The sequence below is a fragment of the Mustela nigripes genome, chromosome 1, assembly GCF_022355385.1.
Source record: "Mustela nigripes isolate SB6536 chromosome 1, MUSNIG.SB6536, whole genome shotgun sequence".
NCBI classification, from domain to species: domain Eukaryota; kingdom Metazoa; phylum Chordata; class Mammalia; order Carnivora; family Mustelidae; genus Mustela; species Mustela nigripes.
Window position 1 is genome coordinate 5,280,095 of NC_081557.1, and position 22,800 is coordinate 5,302,894.

At 56.0% G+C, this 22,800-nt stretch overlaps 1 protein-coding gene across 1 annotated transcript; it reads right to left on the minus strand.

Annotated features, from left to right (window-relative positions):
• Nucleotides 1–59: 59 nt before the first annotated feature.
• SYT12 (synaptotagmin 12) lies at nt 60–22,349 on the minus strand. The gene is made up of 8 exons (XM_059400401.1): nt 22,112–22,349; nt 15,343–15,402; nt 11,479–11,672; nt 8,559–8,951; nt 5,283–5,498; nt 4,518–4,638; nt 3,479–3,612; nt 60–2,088 (listed from the first exon to the last, which is right to left on the minus strand). The coding sequence occupies exons 2-8, from the start codon at nt 15,374–15,376 to the stop codon at nt 1,915–1,917; spliced, it is 1,266 nt and encodes a 421-aa protein (XP_059256384.1). The 5' UTR covers nt 15,377–15,402; nt 22,112–22,349; the 3' UTR covers nt 60–1,914.
• Between the last annotated feature and the right edge of the window lie 451 nt (nt 22,350–22,800).

The following is a 22,800-nucleotide window of genomic DNA, read 5'->3' on the forward strand; positions in this document are numbered from 1 at the left end:
GTCCGCTCAGAGTAACCCACACAGAGACCCAAGTCCCCATTCCTGGAGTCAAGACAAAGGTGATTTGGGGCCGAGCAAGGCTCCCCGGAAGCCCCCTCCTTCCTGCCCCAGCTTTATTTTGGTTCTGGAATCATTCCAGTCAGCAGACTCGGTCCCCACCGTGCCCGTCCCGGGTCCACAAGTCCACATTTCATGCAGTTAGAGGGAGGGAAAGAGGGGGAAGAGAAGGTGGGTGTAAAGGCTTGCCTGTGCTGCCGAGCCCCTGGGGCAGAAACGGTCTGGGTCTCCGCTGTGCCCCTGGCCTCTGTGGCGGGCCAGGCAGACCTCCCGGTGCTGGCCACAGGGCTGGGCCACAGTTCTGCCTCCAGTCCCATGACTGGGCTCTCCCAGAGGCACTGGGGGTAACAGGTTGGGCCTAGGTCTCCGTAGCTCATCAGGGCCTGTGGCAGCCCCAGAGCCCCTGCGCTGACCTGTGGGCGGCCCCGGGGAGCGGATGCTGCGGCAGGCCACCCCCCACCCCAGCTGCCTGCTTCTCACTCAAGGGGCTGCCCCAGCCCGTGACAACTGGAGAGTGTGCGCTCTCCTCCTCCAGCTGGGGTGGGTGGTAGCCCAAGCCCTGGTGGGGGGCCAAACAGTCCAGCCCCTTGTTTTCTGGTCAGGATCCTTCCAGGGGGCCAATCACACAACAGGGCTCCTCAGGCCATCAGGCTGGACACTCCGGAAGCCACGACGTGCTTGGAGTCTGCCCCTGCTCAGGGCTCTCCTCTCTCCCCTCCAGTTTTCTCCAGATGGAGGAAGGCGCCCTGCTCTCCTAACTAACCCCTTGCCTAAGAATCTCAGGGTTCGCTTCTGGAACTTGACCTAGGACCCCCAGTGCCCCCTCCTTCCCCGTCTGGCATTCAAACCCTTCCTTCTCGCCACCCCCCCAATCTGGATGCCCCTTGACTTCCCCTCCGTGCCCCTGCCCAGGCCACCCCTTTCCGGCCATCCCTGGAGTCTGTCTTCTGGCCCCACTACCCACCGGCTACCCACAGGCTGAGGCATCTCTCTTCCCAATAGGGTCTGGCCTGGAGGTATAGAGCCAATGCCTAATCCAGTGGGGACCAAATGCAGGGACCTGGCTCTGGGCCTCTTGGGACCTCTGGGCCATGCCAGGGTTATGGATGGAGGGAGCAGATTTCATGGAGCGTGATTCCGGAGTCAGCCTGGTCTCCTGGTCACTTCTCCTGCCCAGAGAAAGGTCGTTGTGTCCACTCCAGTAGGCTGAGGACAGTTAGTGACAGGGAAGTTCCTGGCCCTGCCTTGCTGGGGCTGGCTGCCTGCATGGGACACACTCTGTTCTTCTCCTGTCCCTCAGGGCATGGCTCCCATCCTGTCCTCGCAGCCCCCAGAGCTCTGCCACGGTGGCATTCAGCACCGAGCAGATCCCCAGGACTGGGGAGTCTTGTCTTCCGGACATCCTAAGGACCGAATCCTCTTCATGTCATGTCTGTTGGTGTCTAGCACGGCATCTGGCCCCCGAGACTCACGCGTTTCCCCGTACAGGACCCCGCTTAGCACTGGTCTCCCAGCAGGGTGGGATGTGGAGAGCCCTGAGAGGCCAAGCCGCAACGCCCCAGGCCGAGGGACAGGCTGGATGGGGATCTCAAAGTGGAAGCAGGATGAGCCAGTGCCAGGCTGCCTTCCGTGGGTCGTGGCCCAGCCCCAGCAGGCCCTCTGTGGGAGAAAAACCTGGGTCCCTAGACACCTGGCCAGGCCCGCTTCTCCACTGCAGTCTGGACAGAAGGACCAAGATGGCTCATGGGAGCTCCGGCAGGGGACCCCAACATCCATGGCTCCTGCTGGACTAGGGAGGGGCATCAGAGCTGAGCATGGGCCAGGCTCGGTGCCCACCCCGGCCCGTCGTGCCAGCTGCTAGTTTCGCCGAACGGGGTGCCACATGGACACGGGCCTGCGCAGAGTGGCCAGCATCTGGTTCCAGTGCGTGGTGCCCATGCCGCTGGCGGACGGCCCGATGATGACATGGCCCACGTTGTCCCCTCGGCCGTCGCTGCTGCTCTCAGCCACTGTCACACGGAGAGACAGGTCCTGGGGAGGAAGTGACATGGGGCTGGGGACAGGGTGCCAGGCCCCAGCAGGGGGTCAGGTGTGGCTCCCTGAATCCTTAGCCCCGATCTGCGTAGCCCCCAGGCTTCTGTTGCTGTCTCCCTACATGGCGGCAGTGCTGGACTACCACGTTCAAATGCTGGCCTCCCCACGCGCCTTGCTTTGTGACCTTGGGCGGTGACGTGGGCTCTTCCTACCTTAGTTCCCCATCTGTGAAATGGTAATCCTATTAGTTCCTACCTGAAAAAAGGTTAAAATGTGTCAAGTGCTTAGAACAGCCTGCACACGGAGCATTTTAGATGTCTCATTATTCTTAATATAATCACATGTTGGACTCAGAGCTGAGGAAGGAAAAGAATGTGCTTGAGATCAAAGTGGTTGAGCTTGAAACTAACACCCAGCCTGACCTCCTTCCTCCTCCTCCTCCTCGCGCTCCCCTCTCCCACCTTCCCTCCTGGTCCCGAGAGGTCTCCCCCACCCCGTGGAGGCTGTGGAATAGGGACACTGCGGCCACCGGGGGTGGGGGAAGGGGGGGGCAGGTGGACAGCCTGTCCTATGAGGGTGGCAGGAAGGCAACACCAGCGTCAACCAGCGATGCTGGGATGTTTGCCTGCCTTGGGGACTCTGGGAGTGAGGCCGATTTCTGGGCTTTCAGATTCCGGGGGGCTGTCAGAGTAGGCGGCTTCCCACAGCCCCATGGATAAGGGGCAGGTTTTGGCTCAAGGCACAAAAGGCCATTCTCACTGTCAGGGATGCCTAGGGACAGAAGGACATAGTGAGGGGAGGTGGTAAGCTCCCCATCCTCTGCCAGCAGGGCCACTGGTGAGGCACAGGCCATATCCTCTGTAGCCCCCAGGTTTGGTCTGTGGTATCTGTAGGGGGGGCGTGGTCTCCCTGGATCACATGACCTTCTGAATGCCACCGAAGTGTGGGCGGGGCTGCGCAGGGCCTCTGGGGGTAGCCTCCAGAGAGTTAGGGCCAGCACTGTGGGCCCTTGGCTTAGCCCTGGCTCATCTCCAAGGCCTTTGTTGCTCCTACTGGAAACTGTCTTAATTTAGCTCCCCCCTCCTGCAAAAGCCTCCCCTGACCACCGAAGTCTGGCATGCTCTTGGTGGATTAAGACTGTCTGGGGACTTTCTGCCTGTCCCTTGTGAGCACCAAGGAAGCAGCGCCTGTGTCCCCAGCACACACCATAGGGCCGGTAGCCGGCGGGTGCTCCATAAATGCCTCGCCACTAGAAAGGTGAGGGCTTGAGGCAAACCACTGGCATCTGCAGGAGCCCTGAGATGCAAGGTTGGTGTGGCCGGAATGGCCCCAGAGTCCCGGGGTGACCAGGCCTGGGCTCCCACGCCCAAGCCGGTCCCCGCCTCACCTGGAGCACGATGGCTGGCACTGAGAAGATCATGGCTTCGTTGAACACCGGATTGGGGTCATCCCTCTTCACAGCCGTCTTCTTTTTGCTCATCTTCCTCCCATCCTGAAGCAGGTACACCTTGACAAAGGGGTCTGTGGGCGAGCGAGAGGCGGGAGTCGGGGCCACACTCCCTTGGCATAGGCCTGCCAGGCCTGCCCAGTCCTAGGGGCCCACTGGCTCCACACAGCCAAACCTTCACAGCTGCAACCATCCCCTGCCATTCCTGCCATTGGGCCTTTAGTTCTTTCCCATTTTACAGATGAGAAAACTGAGGCTCGTGCATGAATCAGGAGAAGAGCCGGGCTTGGGGCTCAGGTGGCCTGCCTCCGGGCCCCCGCACACGCTCCCCGCCCATGGCGCTCGGCACACTCTGCAGACCCACCACTTCTCATTCTATAATGAGCACAGACGTCAGCCCTGAGTCACCCTGCACCCGTTCTGTGGAGCCTGACTTTGAAATAACAAGTCACTCACTGCTTGTCACCCTCCACCCACTGGGTGTCCTTGCTGTACCCGCCTGGACCCTGGATTCCCCCTCCCCGCCAGCTCCCAGCAGGTCGTGCTCCGGAGCCCCGGCCCTCTGTTTCCAGTTCTGTTCCTGCAGACGGTGGGGGGCAGCAGGTCCTGCCCGGCACCCAAACCATCCTGGGGGCCCTGGGTCCTGTCTGGGATCTGGGACACAGCCCAGCTCCTCATGAAGTCTAGTTCTGGAAAGCAGGCATCCACCTTGGTTTCTTCCCCCTGCCCCAGCCTCCTGCTCAGACTCCCGTCTGCCCCTCATGGGGGTTCCCAGCCACCCTCGCTGCGCTCAGCCTTCCGCAGTCAGACTGCTTTCCCCGCTGTGCACGGCTCCTGAGCTCAGCCAACACCAGGGGGTGGAGGGGCCAGGCGCTGTACCCCCACACCTGCTGATGCTCCCGGGGGCCCCCTGCTTAGCAGCTGGGCCACCGCTCCCACCAGCCCACACGAAGGAGCCGGGCCGCTGGCCAGGCCTTACCTGCTGTGGTCTTGTCATTGGTCCAGATGAGATTTTTGGCTTTCACCACCACGACCGTGAGGCGCTCAGCTGTTGGGAGGTAGCTCAGGGACAGCAAGATCTCACCCACAGCGTCAGCAGCCTGGAGGACACGTGAGTGACTTGAGGGGCCCAGGGCAAGGCAGAAGCTTCCTTCTCCATTGAGAACTTGCTGCTCCTGCCCTTCCACCAGGCACTGGGCCAGTGGGATTGAGAAAGGGACCCCAGTCCCCCGTCCCATGAAGGGTGCACGATCCCCCCTCCTACAGGGGGTGGGCCCTTCCTTGGAAGGAGGGCCAGAGGGCACCTGTCAAATGTGGCCACCCAACGCAGGCAGGGTCCCTCCTTCCAGCCCATGGAAAACATTCTGTGGAGTAGCACACAGAGGTCCCAGCGGACCAGGACGGGTAGACCATTTGCTTGAGTAGCAGTGATGGTCCCCGAGCCGTCCTACGCTTATAAAGGTAAACCAGCAGCTCGGCCTCTGTCTGCAATGACCCCCTTTAGTGCCGGAGCACCTCCCCAGCAGAAACCCTCTAGGAGGAGAGCGTCTGAAGGTTTGGTGGTTGGCGCAGGGAACAGCGGTGCGAGCATCTTCATTTCATGCAGTAAACAGAGTTTTCCCGAATGCGGCACGGGCCTCTTTTTCTCATCCCCTAAAGAACGGCGGGGTGGGGGCTGTTGTGGACGGCGGGGTCTCCCCGCGGCAAGAGGCATGTGTGACCCTCTCTCCACGGGCGGACTGACCTTGTTCTGGTCCTGGAGGTAGAGCCAGCCGCTGAAGGGCTGCAGGGGGAGGTCGAGCACCGAGAGCTTCAGCTCGACCACGCCCGTGCTGACCTTCCGCTCGTCCTCATCGATGCCAAACACAGAAAACCGCAGGCTCTTCTCCTCCAGGGCGGCAGGGTCCAGGGGAATGGAGAACTTCTCATCAAAGAAGATGGAATAGGCATTCCTCTGGATCTGCAGAGAGAAAGGGACACGGAGGGAGCTCTGACTCTGGGGAAGGGGTGGCAGTCAGGGGCCTGTGAAGCCATGGTGGGGAGAGAGCACCGGACAGAGAGTCCAGAAGCCTGGGCAAGCGCCCTGGCTCTGCTGCGCACCACCCCCCTGCCCGGCCTCAATGCCAATTCTTCCTTTGGGGGTTTAGCCCTGAGGACTTTTTTTTAAGGTGGGCTCCATGCCCACCGTGGGGCTTGAACTCATGACCCTGAGATTAAGAGTTGTGTGCTCTACCAACTGAGCTAGTCAGGCACCCCAGCCTTGGGGATTTATTTATTTATTTATTTTTAAAAAGATTTTGTTTATTTATTTATTTGACAGACAGAGATCACAAGTAGGCAGAGAGGCAGGCAGAGAGAGAGGAGGAAGCAGGCTCTCTGCCGAGCAGAGAGCCCGATGTGGGGCTCGATCCCAGGACTCCGGGATCGTGACCTGAGCCGAAGGCAGAGGCTTTAACCCACTGAGCCACCCAGGTGCCCCAGCCTTGGGGATTTAAAGGCCCCCATCTTCCTCTCTCTGGTGGCCAATCTGGTAGCCTGGCATTCGAAGCTTCCATAATCGGACACACTCAGTGCCCGTGGCTCCATAAAACCCTTGTGATATTTGCTGAAATGGTCTCCTCTTTCTTATACCAGTTCAGGTCCGGCTCTGGGCTGGGGTGTGCAGTAAGTACAGAACATCGTGGAGCCTAGAACCACTGATGTCCCAGCCCTTCAGAGCCTGGCCCCGGATGGCCTGAACGTTGTGGGATGGGTGGATGGATAGAGTGACGAGGCGAGGCTGGGCAGACTCTGCTTCCAAGACCAGTCCTGCCTGGTGGGTGACTTTGGCTTCCTCCCAGGAAGCTGTGGGCAGGCCCCCTGGGAAGGTGCCCTAGCGGGCACAGCTCTCCTGTCCTCTGGGGGCTGCCTTAGTCACTGCCTGGCAATATTCAGGGAGGAGCTCTCATCCCTGGAAACTTGCCTGAAGCTGGGGGGTTGCCCAGCCTGGGGGCAGCCACCTACTTGCTGGGACTGGCTGGGCTGCAATGCTGAGAAGCCTGCCTTCTCGGGAATAAATCCGCCAACAGCTCCAGGTGCACTGAAGCATACTCTTTGGTCCCTGCCTGGGTTGTGGGAAGGTTCCTCTGCCACTGCTCCCTGGGAGCCACCTTCCCCAGCCAGTTCCCTGCTTGAGGATCTTCACGGACTCCTTCCCCTGTGGGATAAAGTCCACCCCCTGATCTTGACCTTGGCCTCCAGGCTCTTCATGATCTCCCTCCTCCTGCCAAATGAGCCACTCTGCTGTCCCCTGCCTGCAGGGGCTCAGGTTCCCTGACCAATGTGCATTCTCTGTGTGTTGTGCTTTATGAACACATGCGGGGAAGAAAATGGGAACTCCAGGGCCAAGTCCTGGATCTCCGGCTCACTTGCTGGCATTGGGCAAAGCACTCTCTTGAACCTCTTCATCTGTAAGATGCCCTCGGTCCATCCCACTGGGGCTAATGAGAGAGTCACAGATGTAGGGACTTGGTGAACCAGATTCTCAGCACACACCAGGCTGTGGTGGTTCCCGTCCACCAATGTCCCCCCTCAAGGAAAGTGTCCGGAACCACCCAGGATCTTCTAGGCTGTCCAGGCCATCGGCAGCCTGAATCCAGGCTCAGCAGGGATACTCCATGGTCCTGAGATACAATCTATTGTATCCCCTCCTCAAGGATTACGGTCCCCATTTGAGAGATGGGGAAACCGTGTCACAGAGAGCTTACGTGACTTATCCAAGGTCATGCTGCTAGGAAGTGGAAAACTGCTATTGGAACCAGACACCACCCTCTGGACGGCCTCTCTTGGGTCCCACACGTACGGGCTGTGGTCAGGGCCCAGGAGTTGGGGGGGGGGGCGGCGTGTGGATGGGAACGGGATGACAGTGTCCACCACAGAGGGACAGTCAACTTCAGCGTGGTAAGAGTGACTGGACACGGGCCTTGGTCCTGCAGGCCCGCAGGTTCCTCCTACTCCAGTTAGAGGCCACGGAGCGTCTACCTTGACCACCTCAGAGGACTCCCAGCCATGGTGTCTGGAGCCCTTTTACCCCTAATCCAGCCTGGGAGTGTGTCTCATGAAGGCTTTACTCCCTCCTGGCAAAACAGAGGGACCCTTGAAAGGTAGCCTGGTGTGGGAGGGTGCTGAGTGTCTCCCCCAACTCTCCCCACCCTGTTCTTGACCTCCATGGGCTGATCGACAGGCTCCCTTAGCCTCTGGCTCCTGGTGGAGTCAGACAGGGGAGTCACTCAAGGGAAATCAGAGGTCAGAGGTGGGGTGCTTATTCCCTAGGTCCTTCTCTGCAGTACTGCTGTGGTCTGACCACGTGTGTCCCTTGACCAAAGGCCACAGAACCTATCAATGTGGCCCCCTCCACATGCCTTTCTTCCTTTGGGGCCAGTAGCCTCCCCTTCCCCTTATCCCTTCAGAAAAGGGAGCCACTCCATCTTTGAGGTCGCCCTATACCCCACCCACACCATTGTTTTGTGTGTGTGTGTTTAAGATTTATTTATTTATTTTAGGGAACAGGAGCAGAGAGGAACACAGAGGAGCAGAGGAAGAGAGAGAGACAGAATCCTAAGCAGACTCCCCGCTGAGCATGGAGCCTGACACGGGGCTCGATTCCACGACCCTGAGATCATGACCTGAGCCTAAATCAAAAGTCGGAAGCTCAACCGACTCAGCCACCCAGGCGCCCCTCCCCCACATGATCGTTAACAGTCCTATTATTGAGCTCCCTGCAAATAAGCCAACTTGAACATGTCATCCCTCTTCTGCCAGGACCCTAAGCTGACCCAGGGGACAGGAGCGGAAACGGACAATTACCACACACTGGGCTGCTGGGGTAGGACTGCCGAGAACCGCGCCTGGTCCTCAGGTCCTTCAGCTCTGGGATTAGCATGTAAAGCTGCCCTGTGGCACCCTCCTCACATCCAGCCTGGCCCTGCAGACCCGCCTGCATGGGGAGGACCCCCGAGAGCCCAGAGCGCACCCCACTTACCCGGGAGATGCCCACGATCTGCTCGTCGGGCAGCAGGCTGACACGCATAAAGCAGGACTCGAAGCCGGCTTCTTCCCGCTCCAGGAGGTCCTTGCCCTGCAGCACGGCCACGTGGAGGGTGTGCGAGGCCGCATCGTAGTCCATCCTCACCTCCACCTGGCCCAGCGTGAAGTCCTGCCCGAAGGTGTTGCTCACGGAGGAGATGGAGTTCAGCGAGTCAGCCGACTGCGACTTGTGGAGGGTCCCATAGGGGGCCAGGTCCAGCTCCCGGCCCATCAGCTCCAGAGGTCCCAGCTCGCTGATGGTCTCAAAGGTGTCCTCAATGCTGAGGCTGCCTTTGCGGCTGGGCGATCCCCGCATGCTGGCCCGTGGGGCATTCCACGCAGGCACTCTCTGGGGGTGAGAAAAAGGGACACGGGAGCCTCACGAATGCAAAGGCATGGTCTGTGAGCCTGGTCTATTCGAGGCACCTCTAGTTCCCCTTTTGCAGGAACGATGCATGCCTTAGTCAGGTGTTTTTAAAGATTTACTTACTTCTTTGAGGGTGAAGAGAAAGAGAGAGAGAGAAGAGCACAAGCAGGGGGAGGAGCAGAGGGAGAGAACATCCACGCAGACCCCCACTGAACATGGGGCCTCGTGCGGGGCTCGATCTCACAACCCATGCGATCAGGACCTGGACCGAAACCAAGAGTCCGACCCGCAACCAACGGAGCCCCCCAGGCGCCCAAGGAAGGTCCTCGCTTAATGCTCTTTTGTGTCACTCCGTTTTCTTTCCCTAACCACGAGGAAGAAAGGTTTTTCTCAAAATTTTTAATGATGCAGACTGAGTTCTGTACATAAAGATGTTCACTGCAGTAATGTTTATGAAAAACGAAAGTAGTTCGCAATCTAAGTTTCCAGCGCAAGGGCAAGGGGTAAGAATACTAGGGCAGAGCCGTTCAACAGATGATCGAGCAGCCTCAAAGGACGTTTACCAAAATGTCTACAAAAGGGGAAGTCTTCCAAGTTGGGTAACGTTCGCCCTAATATTCAAAATTTTCTTTTCTCTAAACTGACCTTGGGATTTGAGAACACAAAAGCCTTTGTGCCATCAGCATCTCCCAAGCGGCTGCACAGTCTTCATTACCATAATTTTTAAAGGGCCCGCAACCTGTCATTGAGTGGAGAGCTGTGATTTACTTTACTGTCCCCCACTGTGGACATTTACATTGTTGCTTATTTTTCACGAAGAGAGAGAATGCAGCATCAAACAGCTTTCTTAAAATCCTAGCTCAGAGGACACGGTCCTTTTGCAAGCGGTTGACCTATGTTGCCAAAATGCTTTTTGGAAAAGTTATGCCAAGGTACAGTCCCCCCCAGCAGAATGGGAGATAGTCCCCTCACACCCCAAATGAATGAGTGTGTGGGGCCCCTATCCAGTAACAGATTCTGGCTGTGTTCACTGGAACTTGACATGATGTTAGAAAAATTCTCTGCCAAGTGTCTAATGATGAAACATTCAGCAATATACACTGAGAGCCCTAAAAAATGTTTGTGCTCCCTGACACAGAAATTCCACATCAGGGCATCCACTCAAAGTACATAATCCCAATGAAGACAAAGTTTTATATATACAATATTCACTGTATTATTTATAATGGCACTTAGGAAATCATGGCACATACATAAAAAGGAACCTGAACTGGCCATTAAAAGGATGTTTACGGGGCCTCTGGGTGGCTTAGTTGGTTAAGCGTCTGACTCTTGGTTTCGGTTGCAAGATGTATGTTTCGGTCATGATCTCAGGGTTGTGCGGAGTCTGCTTAAGACTCTCTCTCTCCACCTGCCCCTTCCCCCTGCTCTCTCTCTCTCTAAAATAAATTAATAAATCTTTTTAAAAAATGATGGTTTAGGGGCGCCTGGGTGGCTCAGTGGGTTAAGCTGCTGCCTTCGGCTCGGGTCGTGATCTCAGGGTCCTGGGATCGAGTCCCGCATCGGGCTCTCTGCTCAGCAGGGAGCCTGCTTCCCTCTCTCTCTCTGCCTGCCTCTCCAACTACTTGTGATTTCTCTCTGTCAAATAAATAAATAAATAAATAATGATGGTTTATGACGGGGGCTCAACGATATAGGAAAATGTTTTAGCTGTGAGATAAAAAGAGCAGGGTATAAAATTTTATGTAGAGATGACACCCATTATATAAAAACTATGCATGAAAAAAAGACTAGAGGGTATATTACAAGTACTGGAATGAGGGGCATCTGGGTGGCTCAGTGGGTTAAAGCCTCTGCCTTTGGCTTAGGTCATGATCTCAGGGTCCTGGGATCAAGCCCCACATCGGGCTCTCTGCTAAGCAGGGAACCTACTTCCTCCCCTCTCTCTCTGCCTACTTGTGATTTCTGTCTGTCAAATAAATAAATAAAATATTTTTTAAAAGTACTGGAAAAGTAAAAATGTTAGTGGTTAAAATACAACTCATAGTTATTTGCCCCTGGATGGTGGCATGTGGGGAGAGGTTTTCTTATTTGTATTTTCCTGTAGTTTTCACAGGATGGTTTTTATTTTATTTTATTATTTTAAAAAGATTTATTTATTTATTCGACGGAGAGAGAGAGTGTGCACAGCAGGGGGTCAGCAGGCAGAGAGAGAGGAAGAAGCAGGCTCCCCACTGCACAGGGAACCTGATATGGGGCTCGATCCAGGGATCATGACCTGAGCAGAACGCAGATGCCCAACCAACTGAGCCACGCAGGTGCCCCATACAGGATGGTTTTTTAAATTGAAAGCATTCATTCCCTCACTAAATGTCCTCTGGTTTCGCACCACTGGGCTGTGGTGGAGACACGGAGTGGGACAAGGGTCCCTGGTCACCGGAGGAAGTTAGCCAGGAGAGAACAAGGGACTGGGGGGGGGGGCACCGTCTTGAGAGAGCGGAAACCTCACCTTCTGCTTGGCCTCCGCGTAGGTCTCCCCGTACTTCTGCTGAAGGTACCTGTAGTCGTAGTTTGGGAACGGGGAGGGGCTGGGGAAGCTCCCCGATGTCCAGAGCTTCCACAGGCTCACAGCTGCAATTCCCAGCAGTGCCAGGGCCCCAGCAGTGTAGACACCCACCTCCCAGCCAGGGGGGCTCTTGATGACTGCAAGACAAGGGCAGCCTCTCATTAGTAGGCTCTGGGCTCCCCGGTGCTTACAGACTCCCACCCAAGGAGCAGGGGGTTCAGCACTGACCTCCTTATTCACTGCACAAATATTTACTGAGCAGCTACTACGCGCCAGGCTCCATGCAGGGTGCTAGGGGATCCAGGATTGAATAAGACATATGTATGCTGGGATTTCTACTTCCATCTCCTTTTCTACAAAAGCACCCATTTCTACCGGAACAGGATGGCGGTGGGGACTAGCTTGGCTAGATCAGATGAAGAGCTGTGAACGATGGTGAAACATTCCCTAGGCTTTGAACAAATAGGGTTATTTCCCCCCCTTTTGAGTTCTCTGACCTTAGAGCCTTCAAAAGGCCTCTTGCTGCCAGGTAATCAAAGCCACCTTTTGAGGTCTGAGGGAAGAGGGAGAGGGTTCGGGGAAAAGAAGAAATGACCCCGTTTTTGCCTCACCGTCATGTAGAACAACCCAATGTCTATCAATTGATAGACGGATAAATAAAATCTCCATCCACACAACAGAATATAATGTGGCAACACAAAGGTCTTGGTTGCAACATACATCTTGCAACATACATGACCCATGAAAACATCATGCTAAGCGAAAGAAACCAGACACCAAAAAACATATGTTATAGGATTCTATTTACATGAAATGTCTAGAATAGGTAAATGCCTACAGACAGAAAGTTGGTTAGTGATTGTCTAGGGGGACAAGGGGGCAATGCAGAATACAGGGTTGCTTTGGAGAATGATAAGCAGATTCTCAAAGTTGAAAGTGTTGATGGGTATAAAATATGTTAAATCCACTGTATTGTACGCCTTAAGCGGGTAAATTGTATTTGAATTTTATCTCAATAAAGCTGTTATTTAAAAAAAAAAAAAAAAAAGGCTCAGCCAGGAGTGAGATGTAGATTTCCGGCTGTGCAGGGCTTGGGGACAAATCCAGACGCTTAATGCTCTCTCTCCGCTGATAAGTAAAGAACTTTTCCTATCTGAGCCTCACTGGCCCCAGACATCGTAACAAACCGCCCCTCACCTGTGTTGGGTGAGCTCTCACCTATCAGAAGTGACCTTCTGCCGGCAAACATCATTCTCTGCACCATTGTCAGGGCTGCTTCTATGCTCAGTTCAAATGGGGAAACTGAGGTGCACAAAGGATAAAGAAATTGCCCAAGGTCACAGAGCCAAGAGGGGGTGGTCCTGGGATTTCAACTCTGCCAGCCAGACTTGAGAGCAAGCAGGAGTCATCACTGCACCACCCAGCCTCCACACAGCAGCAGGGCGGAAAGAGTTGGGGTGGGCATTTCACGGGTGGAGATTTATCACTGCAACATCTGTTGAGCACCTACTGAGTGCGAACACTCTGAAGGGAGTCAGCCCCAGTCCCTGTCCTTAGTAGCTCACAGTCTAGGGATGAGATAAGTAGGCAAATAAATAGACAAAAACGGAGTGATGAGCACAATCCAGGAGGGCTTCCTGGAGGAGAGACATCCAGGCTGAGATAAGAGGGAGGAGCAAGGGGCGCCCGGGTGGCTCAGTGGGTTAAAGCCTCTGCCTTCGGCTCAGGTCATGATCCCAGCGTCCTGGGATACAGCCCCACATCGGGCTCTCTGCTCAGCGGGGAGCCTGTTTCCTCCTCTCTCTCTCTGCCTGCCTCTCTGCCTACTTGTGATCTCTGTCAAATAAATAAATAAATAAATCTTTAAAAAAAAAAAAAAAGAGGGAGGAGCAAGAAACGTGCCAGGCCAAGGTGCCAGGGACTGGGAGTTTAGGACGAGAAGAGGAGAGGGCGTCCAAAGCCCGGAGCATTCAGAGTGCCCAGTGGGGGAGAGAGAGTGGGGCATTTGGGGCTGGGGATTTCCTTGCTACCCCTTCCCTGAAGCCAGGCTGTCCTGTGCTGCCACACGGCAGCAGCAGTCCCTCCGGCAGTGGGAGGCCTCAGCCTACCCCTGCTCTCCTGACACCCGCCAACTCTAGCCAGAAGCCATAACACCAACGCACTCTGGAGAAGAGCAGGGCCGGCCTGTAGCCCCGGCATTTAACCAGCACGCACATCCTATGAGCTCCGACCTCCACCTGCTAGAGGAGGAGCGCTGAGGCTGGGAGAGGCTGAGCGCCTGCCGAGCCACCAGCCCAAGGCCCTGGGGTAGGGAACACAGAGCTTCACCAGAATGAGCTGGAGCCTTCCCACCCAGAGAATGGAGATGACCACCCCGCCGGCGCCCCTCCCCCCAAGCAGACAGACGGTCCCGCCCTGGGGAATTTATCTTGTGGAAAAAAAATCCCAGGAAGTTTTATATCTGGTGTGAATCATCAAGGCTGTATTTATAACCGCAGAAATCTGGAAACAGCCTGCCGGGGTCACTGGGGCCGGGTGGTGCTAACTAGGAAGGGAAATACCACTGGCCTTTGAGAATGGAAGTCATTAGGATGTCACTGTGGCAAAGCAGGAGGATGTGTCACGCACTGTCAGAAGAAAATAAGATGAATTCATGACATGGTCCAGCCACACAGTTTTGACGTGAACATCACACAGGCTATGGACAAGGGCTGGCCGGGGCCAGGGTCAGAGGAGAGAGGCAGGAGGTCAGGACGGAGGAGCTGTGAGCAAACCCGGAGTTCTGACCTCTGTTGGCAGAATATCATTTGTGGGCTGACCAAAACCACAACAGAGATCTACAGAGGGCCCCAGGCGAGCCCTGCAGAGCCAGGAAAGTTCTGGGAGTCTGGTGAATAAGGGATGGCCTAGGAATGGGCCTGGTAAACTGGAGAGGGAGGGCACACATAAGAAGCTCTGGCCCGGGATGCTCCAGGGATGGCTCCCAGCAGGGTCAGTGGTCGTGGGGGCGGGCAAGCAGGTGGGCACTGAAGTCTGAGGTCCCCGTGGATGATGGGCAAGGCCACGTGGCACAGCACAGCCAGGCTCCCCTGAGAGGGAGGATCCCAGGGGGCTGAGGGCCTGAAGCCAGAGTCCTGGTTGGCAGAAAAGGGGGGCAGGAGAGGAGAAGCCCCAGGACGGTGACGCGAAATGATGCCTATTAATGCGAATTTGTTTATTCATTTTATTGCCCGCCAGCCTCGGGGGCATGGGGGGAATGCCCTAGGGAAGCGAGCGCTCTGCTGGGACCAGAGACGAGGAGGAGGCAGCAGCAGGAGTGGCAGGTAATAAAAGCTTCCTGGACACTTGTCCAGCACTTGTTTGTAGATTAGCCACTGAGACCCCAGGAGATGGCGGGCGGAGGAGGTGTTGGCGGCCTGCCAGTCTGGAGCTAGATCTGCCTCTGGGACATCCACACTAGTCTCGAGGGCTTAGCCAGGCGGAGGCAGGGAGGGACTCTGGGCAAAGGGAAGGGCACATGCAAAGGCCTGCGTTGGCACTAAGCTCGGTCACTGAATCTTCCCAGAGGTCCTTGAGGGAGGCCTCACTGCCCCCATTTTGCAGATGAGTAAGTAGAGGCCCCGAGAGGTTTTTGTCACTTGTCCAAGGCCATGCCAGGTCCTAGTTCAGTGTCCCCAAGGCTGTGTGACCTTGGGCAAGTCCCTCTCCTTACTGCTAAAGTAGGGCCATTACTGGCATCCCACTGACACCCCCACCCTGGGCCTTGTGGGAGGGTCCGGTGAGGTGACATCTTCTGCTGGGACTCACCGCTCAGGTGGTATTCAGCCACGTCCATGGCCATGGTGATGCCTGCTGCAGCAGCCGGGCCTGCAAGGGGAGAGACAGTCAGCAGAGGGGACTTTGGAGGGCCACCAACCCCAACCCTATGCCTTGACCTCCCTGATGCCTGTGGGCCTCACATTCACCTATGAGGAGAGCTCAGCCAAAGGTAGGCTTTTAAATGGCATTTTCTTTTTTTTTTAACTTTAATTTTTAAAACTTTATTTTCAAAAAAGATGTTATTTAGGGGCCCCTGGGTGGCTCAGTGGGTTAAAGCCTCTGCCTTCAGCTCAGGTCATGATCCCAGGGTCCTGGGATTGAGCTCCACATCAGGCTCTCTGATCAGCGGGGAGCCTGCTTCTTCCTCTCTCTCTGCCTGCCTCTCTGCCTGCTTGTGATCTCTGCCAAATAAATAAATAAAATCTTAAAAAAAAAAAAGATGTTATTTATTTATTTTTGCAAGAGAGAGCATGCATGAGCTAGAGGTGGGGAGTGGGGAGAAGGAGCAGAGGGAGAAGCAAGCGCCCTGCTCAATGCCAGGAGCAGGGATAGAACGGCCTGGGAATGAGCCAAAGGTAAACGCTTAATCCAATCACCTATTAAATGGCATTTTTTTTTAAAAAAATGGTGTTTAGGGTGCCTGGGTGGCTTAGTGGGTTAAAGCCTCTGCCTTCCGCTCAGGTCACAATCTCAGGGTTCTGAGATCAAGCCCCGCATTGGGCTCCCTGCTCAGCGGGGAGCCTGCTTCCCCCTCTCTCTCTGCCTGCATCTCTGCCTACTTGTGACTTCTCCTTCTGTCAAATAAATAAACAAAATCTTTTTTAAAAAATGGCATTTAAAGCTCTTTCTAACCACTCTAAGACCACCTTAATTTCCGGATTGCAAGATAAAAATGCAAGATGCCCAGTGACATTTGAATTTGATTCATTTTTAGTATAAGTATGTACCAAATATTGTATGGGACATACTTATACTAAAAAAAAAAAAATTATTCATTGTTTATCTGAAACTCAGAATTTCCTGGGTATCCTGCATTTATATTCACTAAATCTGGCACCGCTACCTCATTTCCATCCTACCAACCCCATCCAACCAACATCCTACCCGCAACTGTTCTTTGATTCTTTGCTACTTATAGCGTGGGCTTTTAGGGTGTTTGCTAAGGCTTACTTCAAAAGCTTTTGTTTCCACTGGAAAGGCAAGGCTGCATTTCTGCAATATTCTATTATCAGTCCTTTCACTGCTCAGGATGGTTTCCTCCCCACCCCACCCTCCAATTCCAAGTTTTATGAATGCTGAAGGTCTGACTCAGTTGTTCTAGAAAGGTCTGGGAGTCATACAAGCCATTACCTGAACCCCAGTGACTGCTCATAATTTTATTACTGCGTTGCTGAGAAGTACTTCTGTCTCACAAACATGAGCTAAGGGAATGGACAAGGGAGGCTGGGATAACCCTATGGGCCTCAGCTCCAAGAGTCACGGGAAGACAGGACAGCCCCGCCCCCGCAGAGGTGGGGGCAAACAGGTCAGGGTGTTGCTCACCTCCCCCCCAACCCCACCAAAGGCCACTGTTGTTTCTGTTCCCGCAGGAATGTCAACCTAGCACTGCTGGATCTTCTGGCTTTTCATGACTTTATTTTATTTTATAAAATATTTTATTTTTAAGTAATCTCTACGCCCAATGTGGGGCTCAAACTTACAACCCTGAGATCTAGAGCTGTAGACTGTACTGGCTGAGACAGCCAGGGGCCCCAATCTCTGCACATTTGATTTTATTCTATCTATCTATTGATCTATCTATCTTCTGGCTTTTTCAAGAAAAGCCAGGTAGGGGCGCCTGAGTGGCTCAGTGGGTTAAGCCTCTGCCTTTGGCTCAGGTTAGGATCCCAGGATCCTGGGATCGAGCCCCACATCGAGCCCCACATCGAACCCCACATCGGGCTCTCTGCTCAGCAGGGAGCCTGCTTTCCCCTCTCTCTGCCTGCCTCTCTGCCTACTGTCTGTTAAATAAATAAATGAAATCTTTAAAAAAGAAGAAGAAGAAGAAAAGCCAAATACCTGGATTTTTTTAATGTTCAGTTTCTTGATTTTTTAAATGTTGTAACCAATTCACAAAAAAATGTGAACACTGTTCAGCCACAGGGTAAAAAGCTCCCAGACTGTGGCTTGGCTACCCTTTTTGCAACCCCTGGATAGATTCTGTGGGTTCCCTTGGGGATTGGAGTCCAATCAGAAGGTAAGCATTTTCTTTTTTTTTTTCTTTTTTTTTTTTTTTTTTAAAGATTTTTTTTTTTTTTTTTTTTGACAGAGAGAGAGATCACAAGTAGGCGGAGAGTCAGGCAGAGAGAGAGAGAGAGAAGCAGGCTCCCGCTGAGCAAAGAGCCCGATGTGGGGCTCGATCCCAGGACCCTGAGATCATGACCTGAGCCGAAGGCAGCGGCTTAATCCACTGAGCCACCCAGGCGCCCCAGAAGGTAAGCATTTTCTTGAATCCTGGGGTTCTCCCCAGTCTGTGGCTCTACAGCCCAGAAGTCTGGTTCGGACGGGGTTATCCAGCACACGGGGGAGTGCCAGAAGCCCCAGGGCAGGAGGCCTGGAGAAACAGGGCAGAAGAGAGCCCTGGGGCAAAGCTCTGTCAAGTGCGGGACAGCTCCTTGCTCCCAGCTCTGCTGACGGTGATCCAGTGAGATGTGGGTCTTTCACGGTGGTAGAAGGGATGCTTCTCCGGGAAGGCTTCACCTATGCTGACCCGAAAAGGGAGCTCACTCCTGGGACCCTGGGCTGTAGACCTGATGACAGTTAGCCTCGCTGAGCACTCTGTAGGCGCGAGAGCATGATTCTAAGCATTTTACTTATACATGACCTCATTTAATCCTCTAACCACCCCAGGAGGTAGATACTATTATCATCTCCAGTTTGCTGAGGAAGAGTCCTGAGGCCCAAGGGGAAAATCATTTGCCCCAGACCACACGGCTAAGAAACTGGTCCACCCAGGCCCTCTGGCTCCATATGCCTAACCTCTGTGCCTTACTGCAGACGGGCACATGGTTTCAAAACTTTCCTGAGAACGTGCAGGCCAAACCGGTCCCTGTGGACAAGTCCAAGGTGGCCCTAGTTCCTGGCAGAATGGGGTCTGGACACACCAACACACATATGTTAAGGGGTACACACCTATCCCAGCCTTGCTGGGAATCCAATAATGCCATCAGCTTTCTTTCCTGCTTACTTGGCACAAGCTGACTTCCAGAGTGAGGCTTCACGGGGATAGCCAGTGCTAGCAGCAGGCTAGCGAAGACAGGGTACACTCCCGTGGCAAGTACCACCTGGTATGGGACAGAACCCCGTATCTGCTGTGCCAGACTTAGAGCTGTGGAGGGGCCGCCAGCCCTCCGAGGCTGGTCCAGCTCCAAACCCCGACTATCACACAGCCCACTCTTCCCACACCCCTTGCCCGGGAGGTGTAGTTTCCGTGAACATGTGGATGATTCGAGGCACACCCAAGCACCAAGTTTCTGCAGTGGGCCCCAGAGAGGTGGCCGAAGTCTGACCGAATCTGCCTAGACAGAGGGAGGGAAGGAGGAGAAAACTGGGCTGGGGGAGGAGGTGGGCAGCCTGAGCACAGTTCTGAATCTCAGCTCTGCCCCCTGACTAGCTCTGAGCCTCAGTCGCCCCATCTCTAAAATGGGGCTCATGACTGCCTTATCGGGGTGCTAGGAGGGCAGACTAAGAAGTGTAGTCTGGCTTGGTAAACATTAGCTGCTGTGGTTACCAGCCTGACAATCGTCCCAAAGGCTCCCTAACTAAGCCCTCGTTTGAGCAGTAGAATCGTGTGGGCAGTAAGCTCGATTTACAGCTTCCCTTAAAAAATGAGGATATCTGGGGGCCGGTGGGCCGGTCTCCCCTGACCCCTGCAAAAATGCCAAAGCTGGAATAGAGTAGGCTCTGCCCCTTGGGACGGGGCGTTTGTTCTTCAAGCCCAGCCCCTCCCATCCTTCCATTCAGTTCCAGAACCTGCTGGCCCCTGGAGCGCATTCTTGGGCCTGGGAAGCAGGCTCTTGGATGAACGGTGTGAGGGTTAGAAAGGTTCAGGGATTTGCCCAAAGCCACACAGCCAGCAGTGGGAGAGCTGGTCCTGGGCAGCCACGCCTGCTGCCCCATCCGGTGCCTCTTCCACTAGCAGCCACAGCCCCCAAGAACTTCACAGGTGTCTTCCCCAACACCTCCCACAAGACCCCTATGGGATATCCTATCATTAACCTCATTCCACAGAGGACGAACAAGAGGCTCAGAGAAGGGCAGTAAATTTGTCCAAAGTCACCCAACCAGGACGCAGGGAGCAGAGGCTGAGCTAACGGTGCAGTGAGTGTCCTTCTGCATGGCCTTCCTCCCTAGTGCTGGCCCCGCACCCCCACATCTCACCGACTACAGCCTCTGGCAAGCAGGCTCCCACCGCCACCTGGCTGGAGGTCCTCTGGGCAGAGGGGCTGCGGCTTCGGCCGTCTGCTGACAAGGCATGTCAGGACGCCAGGGCAGCCTATGATAGAACTCCCCCGAGCTTCTGATACAGAGGAAATGGGCACACCAGGGATGAGCCAGAGCTGTCCCAAAATCACACCCGCCCTCCTCAGATCCACGTCCCCTTCCCGGCACCCTTTCCCATCCATCCATTCTACTCACTCTGGTCCCAACCCTCCCCCGCCCCCCGGCAGAATCCAAAACTGCATGGAGCTTGCTCACTGGAAACAGCTCTAGGTTCAAATCCAGACTTAATCAGACCTACACAGCAGTGGCTCCCGACTGCTGCAAGCATCGGACTTCATACCTGCGAGAAATGCTCAGCATAGAGCCTGGCCTGGCCGAGGCTCGCGATACAGCCATGATGCTTGGCTGGATGAAAGGGTCCCTGTTTTAAAGATGAGGAAGCGGGGGGGGGGGGGGCGGGGGCGGCGGGGGGGGGGGGGGGGGGGAAGGGGCATGGGGGTGACGGGCCCAGGGGGGGGCCTCAGGCCAGGTCACTCAGCATTTGAGTAGCAACACTGGGACCGGCGCCAAGGTGTGATGGATCCCGGCCTGGGCTCTTGGCCGTGATGCCACCTCCTGACCAGGCCTTTCTGGGGGTGGAGGTGGGTGGGAAGAACTGTCACTGGCCTTACTGGAATCTGACCACAGTTGAGGCCCCCTCCTGGGCTTGTCAGAGGAATGGCTTTCCAGGAATTTCGTGCCTCTCCAGGGGAACGGAGTCCCGTGTCTCTGCTCCCCCCCCACCCCATTTCCTTGCTCACTGTGTCCCCACATCACATTTGTGGCTCACAAGATGTTGCCTGCCAGCCCCCCACCCCCACCCCTGCGGTTATCAGATATTAGGAAGGATTCTGATGTGGGCACAGGGCAGTCCTCGCCTCCCAAGCTGTAAACCTCTTTAGGATCTTTAGGTTTGAAATCTTTTTCAAGTGCTTCCCTTCCCCTGCCCCCGAAATAACCACATCCTGCTACCATCCCCCTAAAGCCTACAGAAACCGCAGGGCAGACTGGCTAGGGTAGCGGCTGCTGGCATCTACTGGATACCTACTATGTGCTGGGCACCATACCAAGGACTCGCTATGTTTTATTTCAGCAAGTCCCTCCCCGCTGCCCTCTGAGGGGGTGCTACTCTGCCCATTGTACTGGTAAGAAAACTGACCCGCCAGAAATGACTTGCCCAGCGTCACCATAGCTGACAAGACACAGAATCCAAGCTTGAACCCTAGACTGGGAACCTGCTCTCTCCCAAGCTAGAGGAAGGCTCTGGATTTCAGAGTGGGAAGACAGAGGGCTTAGGTACTTGTCTTGACCCTTCTCCAGACTGGCTGGGTTAACTTGGCTGGAACTCCTGTCTGTTTTGAGCCTCAGTTTCCCCATTTCTAGTAAGAAGCACAACAGAAACTGCCCTCCAAACCTGCCCCCTCTCCTTAGCTTGGAGAAGGAGCTGACATTCCTGGGTGAAGATTTTCCAGTCGCTCTGGGGTGGCCCCACTGACGGGGGAGGGGGGCACGCTGTCCTGCAGCCCTGGAAGAGGAATCACCAGGAGGGCTGGCTCAGGGCTCCTCCACCCACAGGCCTGGCTCCAGATCCCCTTGCTGGGCCCCACTCCCACCCCTCAGCAGCCAATTCTACAGTCCGAGGCCCTGAGACGAGGCAAGCTTCCTCTTGCAGAGAGCAGCGGTATCAGAGGTTCCAAGAGCCCCCGGAAAGCCCCAGACCCTGGCCGTTGACAAGGGGATCCTCTCCCGAGCTCCCCGTGCCTCCCGGCGACGCGGTGCGACCTGCCTCTCCGGATCGGAGCATTTCCTGAAGACCCAGCACCCCTGCCGCGGGAACCCCCCAAGGGTATATGGGGGCCCCCCTCGAGAGCCGGGGACTGAGCCGGAAGAGTCGGGAGAGGGTGTGAGGTGGGGCAGGGGGCAGTGGGGCCAGTCAGGACGCTGAGTGTGAAAGTGAGGGGCGCTCGCGCAGCGCGGGCGCCGGGGAGGCGTGTAAATGCCCGGGTGAGTCGCGTGTGTGCACACGCGGGACGGGCGTGCGGGCGCGATGTGATGCGCAGTGCGCGGAGTGGTCGGGCCGGGGAAGGGCGCCCGGCGCGCGTGTGCAAGCGCGGGGCGGCGCGGGTGTGCAGAGTGCGCGGAGGCCGGGGTCCGCGGCGCTGGCAGGGGGCGCCGCGTGCGGCCCCGCGCGGGACCGGATCCCGGTGGTGCACGGGGGCGGCCGGGTGCTACTCACCCCGGCTCCGCGGAGGGGCCGCCTCTCGGCTCCCGCTCCGGCTCCTGGCTCCCGGCTCCCGACTCCCAGCTCCCGGCCGGCCTCCTGCAGCGCGCACGCACCGGCTCCAGGCCCGGCCGTCGCCCGCAACGCCACCCCTGCAGTGTCGCCCGGCGGCCCCTTCGGAGGAGCGCGGCGCGGGCCGGGGGCTCAGCCCGGCCGGGGCGGCGGACGGGAGCTGCGCTGCAGTCCGGGCACGCTCCCAGGAGCCCGCCGCGCGCTCCCTCGCGCTCGCCCGCCCTCCTCCCGCTCCCTCTTTAATTTAAAGTGACAACCCCGAGCGCTCTCCCCGCTCCCGGGAGCCACGCGCCGCTTCCGGGGTCTGAGCCCAAGATCCCCAAGCGCACCCGGCAGTCCCGGGAGGTTGCCCGAGGCCGAGCGCAGCCCCTCACTTCCCAGGTGGGGGGACGAGGGTCGGGTGGGGGATGTGCTCTCCAGTGGTTTTGAGGAAGGCGGAGTACTGGATGCAGAGTGGGCAGGCCCGGGTTCCAGCCCCAGCCCCAGGTTATCCTATTCCCTTTCTGGGCCTCAGTTTCTATTCCCCTAAAACCGGCCTGATACCGCGCGCCTCCTAGACACCGGTGAGAAAACAGGTGGAACAGCAGGAGGTTTCCCAAGGCGCTGAATGGATAATCACCCCTCCCAACGTA